This window comes from Perognathus longimembris, chromosome 8 (genome assembly GCF_023159225.1).
Source record: "Perognathus longimembris pacificus isolate PPM17 chromosome 8, ASM2315922v1, whole genome shotgun sequence".
NCBI classification, from domain to species: domain Eukaryota; kingdom Metazoa; phylum Chordata; class Mammalia; order Rodentia; family Heteromyidae; genus Perognathus; species Perognathus longimembris.
Genome location: NC_063168.1, coordinates 73343389 through 73359628, shown reverse-complemented (window position 1 = coordinate 73359628; position 16240 = coordinate 73343389). Strand labels below are relative to the sequence as shown.

The 16240-nt window shown below is 59.0% G+C and overlaps 2 protein-coding genes across 7 annotated transcripts in view; one reads left to right on the top strand and one right to left on the bottom strand.

Annotated features, from left to right (window-relative positions):
* The window catches only part of Asap2 (ArfGAP with SH3 domain, ankyrin repeat and PH domain 2), a 112702-nt gene extending 108200 nt beyond the window's left edge, over window positions 1-4502 (top strand). Inside the window, exons 24-29 of one of the 2 annotated variants that reach the window (XM_048353442.1) lie at window positions 55-192; window positions 1495-1660; window positions 2391-2440; window positions 2808-2878; window positions 3169-3291; window positions 4046-4502. In XM_048353442.1, the coding sequence (XP_048209399.1) occupies window positions 55-192; window positions 1495-1660; window positions 2391-2440; window positions 2808-2878; window positions 3169-3291; window positions 4046-4120 (623 nt within the window). In that variant the 3' untranslated portion in view covers window positions 4121-4502. The remainder of the gene's footprint in view (window positions 1-54; window positions 193-1494; window positions 1661-2390; window positions 2441-2807; window positions 2879-3168; window positions 3292-4045) is intronic. The other variant, XM_048353443.1, reaches the window with a different exon arrangement.
* Window positions 4503-6999: 2497 nt separating this feature from the next.
* On the bottom strand, window positions 7000-16083 carry Itgb1bp1 (integrin subunit beta 1 binding protein 1). Of its 5 annotated transcripts, XM_048353438.1 has the most exons (8): window positions 15956-16083; window positions 13548-13568; window positions 12651-12752; window positions 11167-11245; window positions 10425-10561; window positions 8392-8484; window positions 7859-8008; window positions 7000-7529 (listed from the first exon to the last, which is right to left on the bottom strand). In XM_048353438.1, the coding sequence occupies exons 3-8, from the start codon at window positions 12720-12722 to the stop codon at window positions 7458-7460; spliced, it is 603 nt and encodes a 200-aa protein (XP_048209395.1). In that variant the 5' UTR covers window positions 12723-12752; window positions 13548-13568; window positions 15956-16083; the 3' UTR covers window positions 7000-7457. The 5 variants fall into 5 exon arrangements, with proteins under 5 accessions (XP_048209395.1, XP_048209393.1, XP_048209394.1 ...); XM_048353436.1 differs by lacking the exon at window positions 13548-13568 and having other exon boundaries at window positions 12651-12828; window positions 15958-16082; XM_048353437.1 differs by lacking the exon at window positions 13548-13568 and having other exon boundaries at window positions 12651-12750; window positions 15958-16082.
* Between the last annotated feature and the right edge of the window lie 157 nt (window positions 16084-16240).

Here is a 16240-nt window from a genome sequence, read left to right as displayed (position 1 = left end):
GCATGCGCGTGCGTGCATGCGTGTGTTCGCGTGTGTGCGTGCGTGTGGGTTTAGTTCAGACAGCCTCCTCCTCCGCTAACACCCTGTGGAAGACAAACTCTGCGGGCGTGGACGCTGTCAGCAGGCAGCGATCCTCGTCCGATCCGCCAGCTGTCCACCCACCGCTGCCCCCTCTGCGTGTGACGTCGACCAGTACGTTTTTCCTTTCCTTTTCCTTTCTCGCCAGCGGGCCGTGTAGATCTGGAAGGCAGGGGGCGCTGTCGGCAGCGGCCGGGCGGCCTCCGTGGCCCCAGCCCTTCCTCACCCCCCCCCCCAAGCCCCTCTGTGTACCCCTCCGTATCCCCAGGATGGCTGGCTCACCCCGCTCTCTTGCAAAGCATTGGAGCAGCCTTTACCCTCCACTGCCCACGACCCCACGACCTCCGGCCACGGGCCGACGCTCCGTGTTTGGGGGCCGTGGTTCCCGTCACGGTCGGGCGTGCGTTCCTCAGCGCCAGCCTGTGGCTGAAAGTCCTTGAGGCCTGGCGGAGGCGGCGGGGAGACGCTGGGCGCGGGCCGCGGAGAGGAGCGCGCGTCCCGGCCCCCGCCCTGCCTGGCTCCGGAGGGCAGAGCCCCGCACCCCTGCAGAGGCCGGGGGAGGCCGAGTTCTCCTAGGCCGCGGTGTCGGAGCCGCCGTTCCAAAGCAAAAGCCTCCCTGCCTCCGCGGCAGTGCGGCGGGCCGGCCCCACGGTCGGGGGGCGCTCTCCACGCTGGTCACCGCGGTCAGGGGCTCCCACGGGCCAGCAGCCTGTCCCCTTTCCTGCCTCTCAGTCCGGCATTCCCCTTGGATGACCTTGGCGGGGTGCCCAGACTTTTGATTTCCCCTTTAAAATGGAAAAGGAAAGGCGGTAAACTGAGCCCCTTCCTCCAGGCCCCCCCCCCCCGTGGTGTCTTTTGGTTCCTAAAGACCTCACTCTCCCCCCCCCCCCCCCCCCCCGCTGTGCCTGTGCTGAGCGCCCGGCAGCAGGTCGCTGTCCGCCTGCCGTTTGTCAGAGGAGGAAGCGAGCAAAGGAAGCTCCCGCCCTGGACGTGGCTCCGCTTTCCACCATCTCCGCCCGCGAGGCAGAGCCCGTGCCGCTCTGAGCCTCAGCCTGTGGCCTGTGGAGCACAGATGACCATAAAGCCCTTAGCCTCGCTCTCCCCCAGACTGGAGAGCGCATGAGCTGCTCACCACAGCCTCGCCCTGCTCAGCCCCGGGGTCGAGGGGAGCAGAGTCCTGGCTCCCGAGCGCCCCAGCCCAGCGCTGAGCGCGGCGCCGGCCTCCCCGGGGCCCCTCCTGGGTTCCGGCTGAGCGGGGCACGTGGCGGCACCTGGGCGAGGCAGGAGCCCCCGCCCCTCCCTTCGTGGCAGCGGGCGTGGCTCAGGAGGAGGGCTAGCCAGGAGCCCTCGCTGGAGAAGGCCGGGCGGGGGGGGGGCCCAGAGGGAGGCTCACCGGTTCTCCTCTCCTCTCTGCAGATCCCCTCTCCTCGACGCCGCCCCCTCCTGTGGCCAAGACGCCCGGTGTGCTAGAGGCCTTGAGCCAGCCCAGCAAGTCCACCCAGCCTGGGGCTGGGCAGAGCAAGCCCGCAGCCCCGCCTCCGCAGCCGCCCAGCCGCCTGCCGCAGAAGAGGCCTGCCCCAGGGTGAGCGCGGAGGCCGGCGCCACGGAACGCGGGCCTTAACGGGGATGCTGCACGCTGCACCCGCGGCTCACACCTGCAGTGCTAGAGCTACTCAGCAGGAGGCTGAGGTCTGAGGATCAGGGTTCAAGGCCAACCCAGGCAGGAAAGTCTACGACACTCTTGCCTCCAGTTAACCCACAAAAGGTGGAAAGTAGAGCTGCGGCTCAAGTGGAAGAGCGCGAACCTTGAGCACAAAACCTCAAGGACAGTGCCCAAGCTCTGACTCCAAGTCCCAGGACTGGCTCACTAAACAAACAAAAAACTATGTGCCGGTGTACATGCCTGTCATCCTAGCCACTCAGGCAGCTGAGATCTGAGGATCACGGTTCAAAGCCAGCCTAGCGGTAAAGTCCTAAGACTCTTATCTCCAATGAAGCACTCCAAAAAAAATCCCACCAAAAACGGGAGTAGAGCTGTGGCTCAAGTGGTAGAGCTCTAGCCTTGAGCAAGGAAGCTCAGGGGCAGCGCCCAGGCCAAGTTCAAACACACACACACACACACACACAAATAGCACGATAGGTATTTCCAGATAGATGGGAACATCATGAAGTTATTTTAAAACATTTAGCCTGAAGAAGCAGTTGGACGCAGCCGCCGCAGCCGGCGCACCGTGTTTGCTTTGAACTCAGGTGTCCCCGTCAGGCGGCGAGGTTGGAGAGACAGCTCGGTAACTCTGCTTTTCCCTCTGCAGGGCTGAGAAGCCAACCCCACTGCTCAACAAGGGCCAGCCCAGAGGACCTGGTAATGATGCCGTCTGGGACTGGGCCCCAGGGCCGCTCTAGATAGGGCCTGTCCGCCCTCCAGCTCCCCCTCCTCGCTGTCCACACCCTCTCCAGCCCCCCTCCCCCCTGCCCGCCCTCCACGTTCATCCCCCCCTCCCCCTCAGGGCCGGGTGCTCTTCCCGGTGCTCCTGCTTTTGTCCTGCCTTGCAGACAGGTCTCCAACTTACAGTAGGGACTTTCCCTTACCACCTCAGAACTTCTGGAGAGATCTGCTTTCAGTCGTGGCCCTCTGGTCCTGGTAGTCAGTTTACCCTCGCGGTTATGACTGATGGGGTCTCTCGTAAGGCTCCGTGTTGGCCCTAACCCAGTGGATCTTTCTGGAACAGAAGCTCCGGGTCCTCTGTCGAATGCCATGGCTCTGCAGCCCCCCGCACCCATGCCCAGGAAGTCCCAGGCAGTAAGTGGATGATTGGCTTTCCTGCCCTTGCTCTGCCAGGCACGTGCTTCGCCTGGGGCAGGAGGGGTGGGCGACGGGGCAGGGGCAGCCTGCGACACCGGCCTCAACAGGTGCCAGGCTGCTCCAGCTGCCTCAGTTCCCGGCTCCTCCCTCTGCGGGGGGTGAGGGGGGTCCCCCTGCCATGTCACCAACCGCTGGCCCCCGGGGGCCGCCCTCCCCCGGGGCCTGGGCCCGTGGTCTGCCCGGTCCGGCCTCCGGCCGCGCTAGCCCGCCCTCTCGCCTTCGTGCAGACCAAGTTGAAGCCGAAGCGGGTGAAGGCGCTCTACAACTGTGTGGCCGACAACCCGGACGAGCTGACCTTCTCTGAGGGAGACGTGATCGTGGTGGACGGGGAGGAGGACCAGGAGTGGTGGGTGAGTCCCAGGGGGGTCTGGGAGAGGGGAAGGGGCTCGGGCGGAGCGGCACCTGCCTGCCCGGCCCGGGCTTCCGGGCACAGGCGAGGGGCTCAGCCCGAGCGGGACCTCTGCTCCCTGGCGGGGCTCCTCCCTGCTCCGTCGGGTAAGTTGAGGTCTGAGGGGAGGCCCGGCCCCGGGGGGCATCTCGAGCCGGGTTCTCAGCGTCCTCAGGCGCAGGACGGGCACTAGCTGCTTCCCCTCCTCCACCCTGCCGGGCGGTCAGATCTGCACACACGTGCGCACGCACACGCACACGCACGCACGCACACGCCACGCCTTCGGGCCTTGCGCTGCTCCACAGATGGAGCCGGGGTGCCGCGTGGCACCGAGGGGTGGCAGTAGAAGCCGGGAGACTCGGAGGCGGTCTGGCTTTGGCGGGCACGGGCGGGTTGGGCCCAGTCTAACCTCTGGCCCGCCGCGTCCCCCTCCGGTCTCCGCCGCCCGCGGCCTCGGGCCCGGCTGTAGAGCTGTGGGCGTAGCTGGGTGGCCCAAAGGGGCCCAACTCCACCCCCCGAGAGCCATGGCCGGCGAGCACAGCGCGCAGGCCTGCTCTGCCCTCCTCCCCTCCGCGTGTGCACACACCAGAGAGGGCACACAGGAAGGAACGGTGCGGCTGTTGAACTTGGTTCTTGTTTGGCAGGAGGAATCCTGAGTCTCTCCTAGCCCAGCAACGCCCTTCAGCGTTCCTAACACCCGACACTGTTCCTTTCAGATTGGCCACATCGATGGGGACCCCAGCCGCAAAGGAGCATTTCCGGTGTCCTTCGTGCACTTTATTGCTGACTGACTCGCTACCGAACAAAGAGCCTTTCTTTAGCCCATGTCCCTGTTCCGTTATTGGTACCAAAACTCTTCCCGATGAGCAGCTCCACGGATCGGACTGTGCGCAAGCCCGTTCTTCTCACGCCACTCCACGCGAAGGCAGCTTTTACACAGAAGTAAATTGTTTCTGTCATTTGTAGCTTTCATGAAACACTGCTATACTTTCATTAGAGAAAAACTGAATTTCTTCAAAGGTGAACTGAAGTGGGTTGTTTTTTGTTTTTTTAAACTACACAACCAAGATCTTGCTAGAACTAAAAACTAAATAAAGATGGAAGCACTTCCTGCTTTCCTTAGCCTAATTCTGGAGTTAACGGTCCTTTAGGGCAGTTTTTATTTTTTTTGGCCAGTCCTGGGGCTTGGACTCAGGGCCTGAGCACTGTCCCTGGCTTCTTTTTGCTCAAGGCTAGCACTCTGCCACTTGAGCCACAGCGCCACCTCTGGCCGTTTTCTGTCTATGTGGTGCTGGGGAATCGAACCCAGGGCCTCATGTATACGAGGCGAGCACTCTTGCCACTAGGCCACATCCCCAGGCCCAGTTTTTATTTTAGAAAGCCAGTAAAGTGCTGCTTCAGAGAACCCTGCCGTCCAATGCCGCCAGTTCACCTTTGAAGACAAGTGTTCCTCCGAAACGCACTCACTCTGTGTAGAGCAACCCGGACACTTACACCCTAGCCTCGTGCTTCCAGCCCTCCCCCCCCCCCCCGCCGGCGAGGGGCAGCTCCGTGGCCTCCTGCCTGTGTGTGACCCGTGGTGAAAAGCGTCACCCCTCACCCGACAGTGCGGCCTGTGGCGACTCACTCCAAGAGCTCGTAGCAAACTGCATCTCCTGAATTAAAAACAAACCTGAGGACGATGGACGGCAGAACAGTTCCGTAGTTCATGTGCGCCAGGTGATTCGGAGTTTGCCTTCCTGAAGCCCCCGTCATCACGCAGCAGGAGAGCCCGGGGCCCCGGTTGTTCCCTGCTTTCCCTGTGAGGTCCACCCCCCCCCCCCGCCAGCTCCTGCACACACCCGCTCCGCTTAGCCTCCTCTACTTATACCACACGCCCCCCGAACGGTAGTCACACTGTCTTGAAACTCAGCGTCCATCTGTTTATAGTCAAGAAATCTGTATTCCGAAACCTGTAGCTCCTCAGTAACGCTGTACCCCCCCAACATCCCGGCCTTGCTACTATTTAAGGCCATCCTATCACTTAAACTTACGCTACTCGGGGAAGGGGTGGGAACGGGGCGGTCTGTGATGAAGTGAACTCATTAGTGTAATGAACTTGACTTTCATACCTCTCTTTAGTCATTGTGAGCATAAGACTTATAGTAGTAACATTGGAAATTCTGGCACTCTTTCAGAGTAGGCCTGTGACGTCCACTTGGATTTTGAGCAGCAGTAAAGGCATCCGTGTTAGCCCAGGCTTGGAAAGCAAGGCCACAGTGCTGTTCCCCGCACTCAGCACCGTGGTAGTGGGCGGAAGCAGCGCGTCTTTATTATGCAACTCTTGTTAAGTGTGGAGTTTTGGTTTTGTTCCCTAAAAGCATTGTATTTTTGTCTGCCATGATAATGGATGACAAAACAAACTGGAATGTTTTATGGTGTCTAACAATTGATTTTTGCCTCCCAGCGTTCCCATGTGTTAGATTTACCATTAGTCTTTTTTATTTTTAAAGCACTACATCTGTTTTCATTACTTGTTAATTCCTGTTGCTTGAGCCCTTCCTTTAGCCCATTTTCTCGTAGACCTAGGAGTGTGAACAGAAAGTATTTCGCACAGTACGTCTCCAGTCTATTAGTACAGCTCCCCCCCCCCCCCCCCCGCCTGCATCCGGTTCTCGTCATCTCGATGACCTGGTGCCAGCTGTTGATTCACATCCACATCTGAACATCAGCCCCAACTCACCTGTCAGGTTCGCTGGTACATAAATACCTAGGAAATACTTTTCCAGTCTACAATTGGGTGGTGCTATTGTGCAGTCATTACTAGGACTCTTGCCAGAGGATAAATTCTGTTAACTTCCTGCTAATATCTTTTTCTAGTTACTTGTTCTTTGCAAATTGAAAGGAAAAAAAAGCCACTGAGAGAAAGAAAAACATTGTAGATATCTATTTATATTTAAGGTTTACATTTCCCGACCTTCAGCTGCTGGGTTCTGGCATTTCGTAAGCCGCTTTCTTCAGCTGACCCCGGAGGGACGACAACTCAGAAAAGGGCGCGCGGAGCCGCGTGCCCTGTGCCCCGGGCCCTGTGCCCTGTACGACGGGCGGAGGGCGGAGGACAGGACAGGCTGCGGCCTAGAATGCTATTTTGAGATGTACAATATTCAGTCCATTCACCTGATCACTTTGGTGTAGCGCAGCGCAACTGTATATATTGTATAACCTAAACTGATTCTTATTTTCATTGTCCTTAATGCAGTGATTTATAATTAGAGCATGTTTAATAAGCTTACTCTTGCTAACTAGTCATTTGACTGGAAAAAAATAAATTACTTTTAAATGGACATGGTTTTATTGTTTTTCTTCCTTCAGGTATTAGGTATTAGCAGTCCCTTTTTGCCAAAAAATAAAGAAGTACACTAGCATACTAGCCATTGGACCCCTCAAAGACTTTTTAGCATGAGCAGCGATCTTACCTCTGACATAAACACTTGCTGGGGTTTGTTTGTCGGTTATGGGGCTTGAACTCAGGGCCTGGGTGCTGTCCCTGAGCTCTTCTGCTCAAGGCTAGCGCACTACCACTTTGAGCCACAGCGCCACTGTGTGGTTTTCTGGTGGTTAGTTGGAGATAAGGATGTCACGGCCTTTCCTGGTGGGCTGCCTTTGAACCACGTTCCTCAGCAGCTAGGATTACAGATGTGTGCCACCAGCGCCCAGCAACACTGATTTTTTTCTGGCATGTTACACTGACACAATTCTGAAAAGGTATTTTGTAACATCTTAAGCAGCAGCGTCACAGCTCTGGCAGAAACGCGGGTCCCTCGGTCCCAACTTGTGCCTGCCTGTGACAAGCCAGTGACACTAGAGGTCACACGAGCGGTTTCCATCCTGGATGCTACAGCTCAGTGAACGCCTGTGGCCGCTTGCTTCCATAGTAAGCTTGGCTGCGGTTTCATCTTACCCGAGTGTGGGCAGTTCAGTGAAAATTAGTTTGCTGTCTGACCTGACACATTTTAATGCAAAGAAAGATTTCAAAACACGGAATTTGGGTGTCACTTCCCATCTCCATAGCAGTTGGGCATCCAGACTGAGAGCAGGTGACTTGGAAAACAGCAGGCCTTTGATGAGGCTGGCTTCCTGTGACAGGGTTCAGGACTTCTCCAAGGTTAGCACGGAGTCGAAGGCGGTGGAGAGCACCCTGCAGATTGCCTGGGCTTGTTCCTGCAGGATGTAAAAAGACCCAGTAAAAGCAGGGTTGACCCTTCTCCAATCCTGGTGACACCTCCCCCCCATCCCAGACTCCGGGAGGCCCCCTGAGGGTGGGCGGAGGCCTGCGGCCGAGGACTGGAGGGAGGGAGTCCCTGGCCATGGCCGACACTGCTCTACCTGCTTTGGTTTACCTTGGCCCAACTGGAGTGCTTCCTAGCTTGCCCTACCCGTGGGCTCAGCCTCACGTGCCCATCGGTTTTGAGGCCACGCGTGAAGCACCTCAGGGTCTGGCCACTTGCCTTGAGGAGCAAGGAACCCAACAAATAAGGCACAAGCCTCACCAGGCTGCTGCACTGATACACCCACAGGCTGTACTCCCGGTGGCTGGCATCTGTGGTCTTGAGCGCAAGCAGGCTCTTGCCGGCGCCCAGGCCGTCGTCGTAACACACCATGCGGATGATCAGGTAGAGCGCGTGCCGGTGCAGGACGTCCTGCGGGAAGGAGAGACCCTCAGCAAGACCCGGGACCGCCGCTCGCTCCCCCGCGACACGCGCTTCCCCACGCGCTTCCGACCGTGTGGACCTGGCGGGAAGTCGATGCGCCCGCGACAATCCGGGAAGCCGAGTGCGGGCCGCTCGCTTTGTTTGGGGGTCGTGCCGTCCTATTTAAACCCCAGGACGACGGAAACGGGATCTGGATGCGCGCACACGGGAGGCACTGGGAGCTGGACACGGGCTGGGGGCGCACGCGACGCAAAAGGAAGCCCGTGTGCCCTAAGAAGTGCGAGCCACCTCTCTGAAAGCGGACCCAACTACCAGGGCGCTTGATCTCCCCACGTCCCAAAACATTTCCCCCAATACATTGTACCACTTACGTATTGATCTGACGTGGACACTTTTATCCCATACTTGGAAACTCCCATGATGAACTCTTCCTCCAGGGGCACGAAGGGCAATTTTCCATCTTGCTTTAAAAACAAATCACACGACACGCGTCACAGTGGGGCAACCGTCCTAAGTTTCGTGGGTCACTCGAACGCCGCAATCCCGCACCCCTTGGAGCACGCGGGGTGTGCCCTAGCACAAGAATTCCCAAAGAAGCAGAATATTTGCCGTTTTGTTAGTTTCCTATTTAAACATTTTTTTTTTACAATTAGTAAATAAGCAAAACGTCCGATCAGTCTGCCTGTACTGTTCCATCCCTCTGAGCGGGTCTGTTAGCCTAATTCCGAGCGGAAATGCCCCTCACAGATCCTGAAGAGGCCCAAACGCCAACATGGGACAAGTGAAGGTCTGCTTCGATTTTAAAACACTCAACACGCACAGAGGCCAGGATGAGGAAGGAGCGCGAGGCTGCCTGCGGGCGCCACTCTTCTGTCCTTTCCTGTCTGGAGGGCGGCGTGCCGGGGCTGCGTCAGTGCTGCTGGGGGGGTGTACCCCTCCCCCGCGCCCTCCCCAGCTGGGGCTGTGCGCTCAGCTCCGCTCAGAGCGCTAGCTCACGTCTTCTGTGAACGAGTGGCGGGCCGGGTGTTGGGGGAATGTAAGTTGCAATCAATACAGGGCGTCCACGCAGCGCGGGGCCTCCGGGGCGACCGCAGCCTCTGGCCTGCTCACCTCTCCCCAGAGCTCTGGGGCAATTCCAACATGTGGGACAACGGTGGTGGTGGTGGCGTCAAAAAATGACTTGCACGGTGATCCCGCCTCGGCCTTGCTTGGGGGGGGGCGGGCAGTCAGTCGGCGTCCTGGGCTCGTGCTTGGGGGGGTCAGTCAGTCGGCGTCCTGGGCTCGTGTTTGGGGGGGGGGTCAGTCAGTCGGCGTCCTGGGCTCGTGTTTGGGGGGGGTCAGTCAGTCGGCGTCCTGGGCTCGTGTTTGGGGGGGGGCAGTCAGTCGGCGTCCTGGGCTCGTGCTTGGGGCGGGGGGCAGTCGGCGTCCTGGGCTCGTGCTTGGGGGGGGGGGGGGGATGGCTTTCGGTTCCAGACGACATACTGGGACGATTGGAGTAGTCCAGACTAAATTTCTAGATTCTCGGTTCGCTGCTGTGTTTCACACAGGCGTAACTTCGTGTTCTTCCGTGACGAAGTGAGCCACCTCTCACCTCTACAATGCAAGATGAACCGCTCGTCCCGTCCGTCCACCCCCCTCCGGCTCGCGGATGGCCACCACAGTACGAGAGGCGCCACGCAGCTTTGGTTTTTATTCATTCGCCTGCGTAATGCCTTCCTTGTTTTTTCCCTGGGGCTTGAAGTCAGCCCGGAGGCTGTCGCTGGGCCATTTTGCTCAGGGCTAGTACTCTGCTACCTGAGCCACACCTCCGCTTCCAGTTTTCTGGTGATTTCAGACTCTCCTGCCCAGGGCTGGCTTCAAACTGCGATCCTCCGCTCTCAGCCTCCTGAGTAGCTGGGATGACAGATGTGAGCCACCAGCGCCCATCTTTGAACTAGGGGAACTCGTTCAGTCTGCCAGGATGTTTTAAGGAAAAGCCTAAAGAAGAAAGAGCCACCACCATCAGTTACTCTGTGTAGAAGCCCTTCGTAGGCAGCTCGGTGTCCAGGCGCCTGGTTACCCCCTCCCCACCACGGTCAGGGCATCAAACAGCCTTCAGCACAACAGGAACCCCGTCCAGCAGACCCACGGGACCATGAGTTTCCTGTCATACGAGGCCTTGAATTCGGTATTTTCTTTTTTTTTTTTTTTTTGGCCAGTCCTGGGCCTTGGACTCAGGGCCTGAGCACTGTCCCTGGCTTCTTTTTGCTCAAGGCTAGCACTCTGCCACCTGAGCCACAGCGCCGCTTCTGGCCGTTTTCCATATATGTCGTGCTGGGGAATCGAACCGAGAGCTTCATGTGTAGGAGGCAAGTGCTCTCGCCACTAGGCCATATTCCCAGCCCCGAATTCGGTATTTTCTTACCTGGGCAACATCTATGTAATTTATCAGGTCTAGTGGTCCTTCGAGACTTTTGCCCTCCGAGAGATTCAGTTTCTCAATGGCACCAACATACTTTATTCGAAATTCTGCACAGGTGTCAGAATTATTGTTGCTCTGACCTAAAGGTAAGAGAAACATTGTAATAGACTTGAAAAGAAACACTTGCCTTGGGGTGTAGGACGTAGCTCCATGGTAGAGAATTTGCCTAGCATGTGCCTAGCATGTGCAAGGCCCCAGCACTGAAAGAAACTTCTCTGCTTTGCAAGGTAGCCTACATGAAGCCCTAGGTTCGATTCCCCAGCACCACATATACAGAAAATGGCCAGAAGCGGCGCTGTGGCTCAAGTGGCAGAGTGCTAGCCTTGAGCGGGAAGAAGCCAGGGACAGTGCTCAGGCCCTGAGTCCAAGGCCCAGGACTGGCCAAAAAAAAAAAAAAAAAAAAAAAAAAAAGTTAAGTATTTTGAAACCTCTAAGTTATTGTCACGTGGTGTTTTTAGACATCCGTCTCTCAGACCCACGAAGTGTGGTTTAGCCTGGTGCCCGAGGGCGGCTGCGACCACCCCGCATGCACGGCGCCGCCCTTCCGCCGTGTCCCACCCGTTCTGCTTCCCTTCCACGCTCTCTCAGGCGTGGCAGGTTCCCGAGATCTCCCGGCGCTACGCATCCAAGCCACGCGCACCCGCAGAGAAGCCTCCACGGGTGGGCAGCGCGAGCCTCTCCCTACCTGAGCTTTTGGTGGAATCCGTGTCGAGGCTGGCGACGGTGCTGGACCGGGAGAGCCCCCCGAGGCTGGAGTCCACCGACTGCAACGACACACGCCACGCAGTCAGAACCAGGCCTGCTCCGAAGCAGAGGCCCGGGGCAGACACACGGCCAGCTCCGCGACCCCGCAGCGCTCGGAAGACGGTCTGCAGCAACCTTCAAAAACCCGGGGCGTGATCCCCACGGCCCGACCCGAAGCCCCGCCGGTGTCCTTTGTGACCCCGAGCACCCTGCTTTCCTAGCGTTCCCTCGGGCCCGCGCAGGGGAGCGGCACCCCGGCTCAGGCCCCCAGGAGAGGCGGACGCGGCCTTCTAACTGCCTCCGTCCCCTAGCGCCAGTCTCCCCGCGCCGAACCCGGCCTTCTGCGGCTGCCCCAGCTGTGCCGGGCCCGCCCAGGAACGGAGCAGGTGGAGCAGGCCGAGGCTCATCCGAGTGAGCTGGGAGGCAAGTTTTTAAGGTGAAGTAGGCGTGCAAGGGGTTTCGGTCAGTTTCTAAGTACCATGCGTCCTGAACAGCACCCCCCTCCCATCGCCCCCCACATCCCCAATCTTTCCCGCAAGCCAATCACATGTGGAAATCATCTGTTTCATAGAACTTGATTGGCAATGGTGTGTGTGTGTGTGTGTGTGTGTGTGTGTGTGTGTGTATTTTGTGCCAGGTCCTAGGGCTTGAACTCAGGGTCGGGGTGCTGTCCCTGAGATGTTGTGCTCAAGGCTGGCACTCTACCACTTGAGCCACAGGTCCACTTGTGGTCTTTTGCTGGTTAACTGGAAATAAGAGTCTCACAGACTTTCCTGCCCAGGCTGACTTTGAACCATAGATTTCTAAGATTATAGGTGTGAGCTACAGTGCCACAGTCTCAATGTGTTTAATTTGCTTACAAATAATATCCTTTGAAAACTTGATTCAAATGGTTTATGTGAAAATGAATGCAATCTGTCAAATACCTTTAAATAACATTCCAAGTGTCTCACTGTGAAGTAAATGTCAATGAACCCTGTATTCCAGGTTTTCATCATTTAAATTGTTCTAAGTGGGGCGGGGAAGGTGGCCGAGTGGTAAGAGTGCTCGCCTCGTATACATGAAGCCCTGGGTTCGATTCCTCAGCACCACATATATAGAAAAAGCCAGAAGTGGCGCTGTGACTCAAGTCATAGAGTGCTAGCCTTGAGCAAAAGAAGCCAGGGACAGTGCTCAGGCCCTGAGTTCAAGCCCCAGGACTGGCAAAAAAAAAAAACCCAAAATTTCAAGTCAGGGCTCACAGGTTCTCTCCCCTGTGGCTCCCCAGAAAACCTACAAAAACTGAGTAAAATTAAACCGGACACAGGTGTGTCTGACGTGCAGGAAACGGGTGTGAGGACGCAGGGGCGCGAGGCAGGCGGGGTGCCTGTGTCCCCGCAGGAGGGCGGGGGGCACTGCTGCCTGACGCCGGACCCCACTCCCTACCTTGCTCTTCGTGCTGATCTCACTGCTTTGTGAACTGCTACTACTGTGCCGCTTCTTGCCCTTCCGAAACATGGCTCACCATCGCGTGAGTCTGGATGTCCTGGGAGAACGAGCGTCAGTCACAGGAGAGCAGCACAGCCACGCGCTCGTGCTTGGGGACACAGGGAGGCACGTCCTCCTTCAAAACAATGGCACCTGTTAGCAAGACACGCGAGGACCCTCCTTCCGTTCACTCAAGATTTCACCAAGTAAGTCGTGTACTGAGGCTGGGCCTGGTGGCACGAACTCGTAATCCCAGGCAGCGGGGCAGAGGACTAGGCGGGCAAGACCCTATCTGAACAGCAAGCGGTACGCGAAGGGAGCGGAGGGCATGGCTCAGGTGGCAGAGCGCCTGCCTAGCGCTAGCGTGGGAAGCCTTGTACGCTGAAGAAAAGTGATTTGCCCAGGTTCTCCTCCGTCTTCCCAGAGCTGGGAGCAGAGGGCGCGGGGGCCCCTGGGAAACGTGCGCGTCCTCAAGTGACTTGCAGAGCGACGTTACAATCGTGCCCGGCGCTGAGTCCTTACCTCCCTGCCTGGAAGGCCGGCTGAGTGTACACTAGCTACGTTATAACTAAGGCCTTGCACACGGTTAAGAGGTAAATCATCACCCCACAGTGTGCCGCGACTCCCAGAAACTTCCACAGGGCCGGCAGCTGACACGGTCCCTGGCCTCCTGGAGTGTGGAAGGGCCGGGAGCCGGGAGCTGCCACTTTAGGGTCTGGGCTGTGGCCCAACTTCAGGAGTTTCCAGACAACACAACCTGACAGGCTTTGACAACACTGGATCTCTGCGGGGGGGGGGGGGGGGGGAGGACAGGAAACGTGACAGAACACACCCGGGGGGCACGCAGACCTGGTCGGTTCTCTACAGAGCAGCGGGATACCTGGTGGAGGAAAAGGGTGGAGGAAATCGGGGCACTCAACCCGCCGCCAAACTTCATTTCGCATTTGCAGGCCCCATGCCATGTCTGATCCAGAGCCCAGGCTTGCTTGCTCCGCTCCCCTTTTCCCTCTTCTCCCCCCACCCCTCCCCCTTTTTTCTTCCGGCACTGGGGCTTGAGTTGCAGGCCTCACGCTTGCTAGCCCCCTGACGCACGCGGTCAGCCCTTTCTGGCTTTCGCTGTTTCAGGCAGGGCCTCCCTTTCACGCTGCAGCTGCCCAGGACCACGGTCCTCCTACTTAATGGTGCAGCTGAGATGACAGGCTTGGGCCACCATGCTTTTGTTAAGGTGGGAGGGGGTCTCGCGAGCCTTTTGCCTGGACCAGCCTTGAGCTTCCAGTCTCCCAGCCTCTGCCTCCCAAGTCGCTGTGTGCGCCACCATGAGTGGCCACTAAACCACAACCTTCTGAGCTGCCCCAGTCACCTCATCTCTAAGCTTTTGCTTTCTTTGTAGGGTAACAGGAAAATCAGACTCATTCCCTAATTGCTGAGTAGGCAGTGAGCCCAGGGTTACAAAGCAAAGCACCTGGGCCGAGAACAGATCAGGAAACAAGCAAGTCAAAGTGGAGGTGAAAAGCGATCGCTGGAAAGGGAGTATTTTACTTAAATACAGCCTCTAAGGAGGGACAGTTGAGGCTTGAATCAAAGGGGGTGACTGGCTGGGCACTGGTAGCTCATGCTTGTAATACTGGCTACTCAGAGAGCTGAGATGAGGATTGGGGCTCAAAGCCAACCTTGGCAGGAAAGCCCATGAAGCACTGCAGGGAGAGAGGGGACAACATAAGCCCCCCCCCCCCCCGCAGGAGCCCACTCTCAGAACAGTGTAAGGCAGGTCATAGGGACAACTGGCTGATTATAGTTTAACAGGAACAATCTAGAGGCTCTTGAAAAGCAGTCAAAGTTACCATCAGATTTCTGTTTCTAGAAAACATTACCGTGCAGGCCACGGTAGAGAATTATTTCATGTCAGTCTGGGGGTTAGAGGAAAACGCATTAAGTAGGTCCTTGATATCTACTGCTATGTTGGCGCATGTTCTCAAGCAAGTCATTCTTATTCCCAAATTACACATGCATTAAAAAAAAAATGAGGCCAAGGCTTGAGAAAGTCACTTAGATGTCCCACAGGCAACAGAAAGTGGGGGGCACATCTTCCTCCCCTCCCTCAGCACCCCCCCCTTCTCTCCCACTCAGGAAGTTACCTGGTTGGCAGAAACCAGAGCCTGTCAGCCCCTCGAGGTCCTGCGGGCACCCCCCCCCCTCCCCAAACCACCAAGCCGGGGATCCCAGCCCCGCACGGAGAATCCTCCAGCTTGGCCATTACACCACCCACGACTGCTGCTGTTCTTAGCACCTAATGAAAGCGATGGTTCCGCAACCTAGGAAAACTGCCCGGGTAGCAGAGTTGTTTGGTCATGTGTATTTAAGAAATCCACCCTTAGGCACTGGCGATCCTAGGTACTGGGGGGGGGGGGGTGGAGGGGATGAGATCTGAGATTCACAGTTCGAGGCCAGCCGGGAAGGAAGGTCTGTGAGATGCTTTCATCTCCAGTACACTACTCGGTTACAAGGTGCTGGTGGTGGCTGGGTGGCGTGCAAGCCCTGTGTAGAAGCAGCTCCGTGGCCGAGCCCAGGCCCCCACTTCAAGCCCCGAAAGAAGAAAGTGCACGGGGACACTTCGTAGGTGAGGGGGTTTGCCTCCAGATCCGCCGCCAAACGCCGATCAGAGCTCGGGCCGGCCGGAGATCTCCCCCGGGTGCTGCGCCGTTAGCCTAGGGCCGCAGTTCTCCGCGGGGCCTCGCGGGTCCCCCCGCCCCGCCCGCCCCCGCGGAACGCCCGCGTCCCCACGCTCCCTGCCCGCGCTCCGCGGCCCCTCACCGGGCTTCTCCCCGGCAAAGCCACCTCTGGGCCTCCGGGATGGGCCAAGGGACCCCGCGGGGCTCGCGCGCGCCCCGGCCGGGGCTCCGAACCTGGCTCCGTGCGCTTAGCACCGCCGCGCTCCCGGCGAGTCCGGGCGGGGCGCGCGGCCCCCGGAGCTCGGCGCCCGGGACGGTCACCCGGGCGGGGTCGCGGGCCCGCGCGCGCACGGAGCCCACCCCCGCCGGCCCCTCCCCGCGCCCCGGTCCCGGCCACCGGGCAGCCCTCCGCGCGCCGCCCGCACCCCCGCCGCCCCGAGCCGCTCGCCCGCCGCCGGGGCGACCCCCACCCCCGCCGCCGCCGCCGCGGGGCGGGGCCCCACCCATCCGCCCAGCCCGCCGGCCCCGCCCTGGGGCCGCGTTCCCGCCCAGCCCCGGGCCCGGCCCCCGGGGCACGAGGACCCGAGCTCTCTCACCTGGGAGCAGCGGGCCCATCCGCGGGGCGCCCTGCCGCGAGCCGGGAGCCGGGAGCCGGGGCGCCCCCGCCGCGGCCGCCGGGACACCTACTCCAGTTCTTACTCCAGCGCCGACTTTTCCAGCCCGCCCAACCACGGCCGGCAGGCCACGCCCCGTCACGGCCGGCGGGCCACGCCCCCGCGCCCGCCGGGCCGCGCCCCGAGGCTGTGCGCAGGCGCAGTCCCCAGGGCCCGCCCCCCCGTGCGCTGGCCGCAGCCGGCCCGGCCCCCGCTCGCCCCGCCC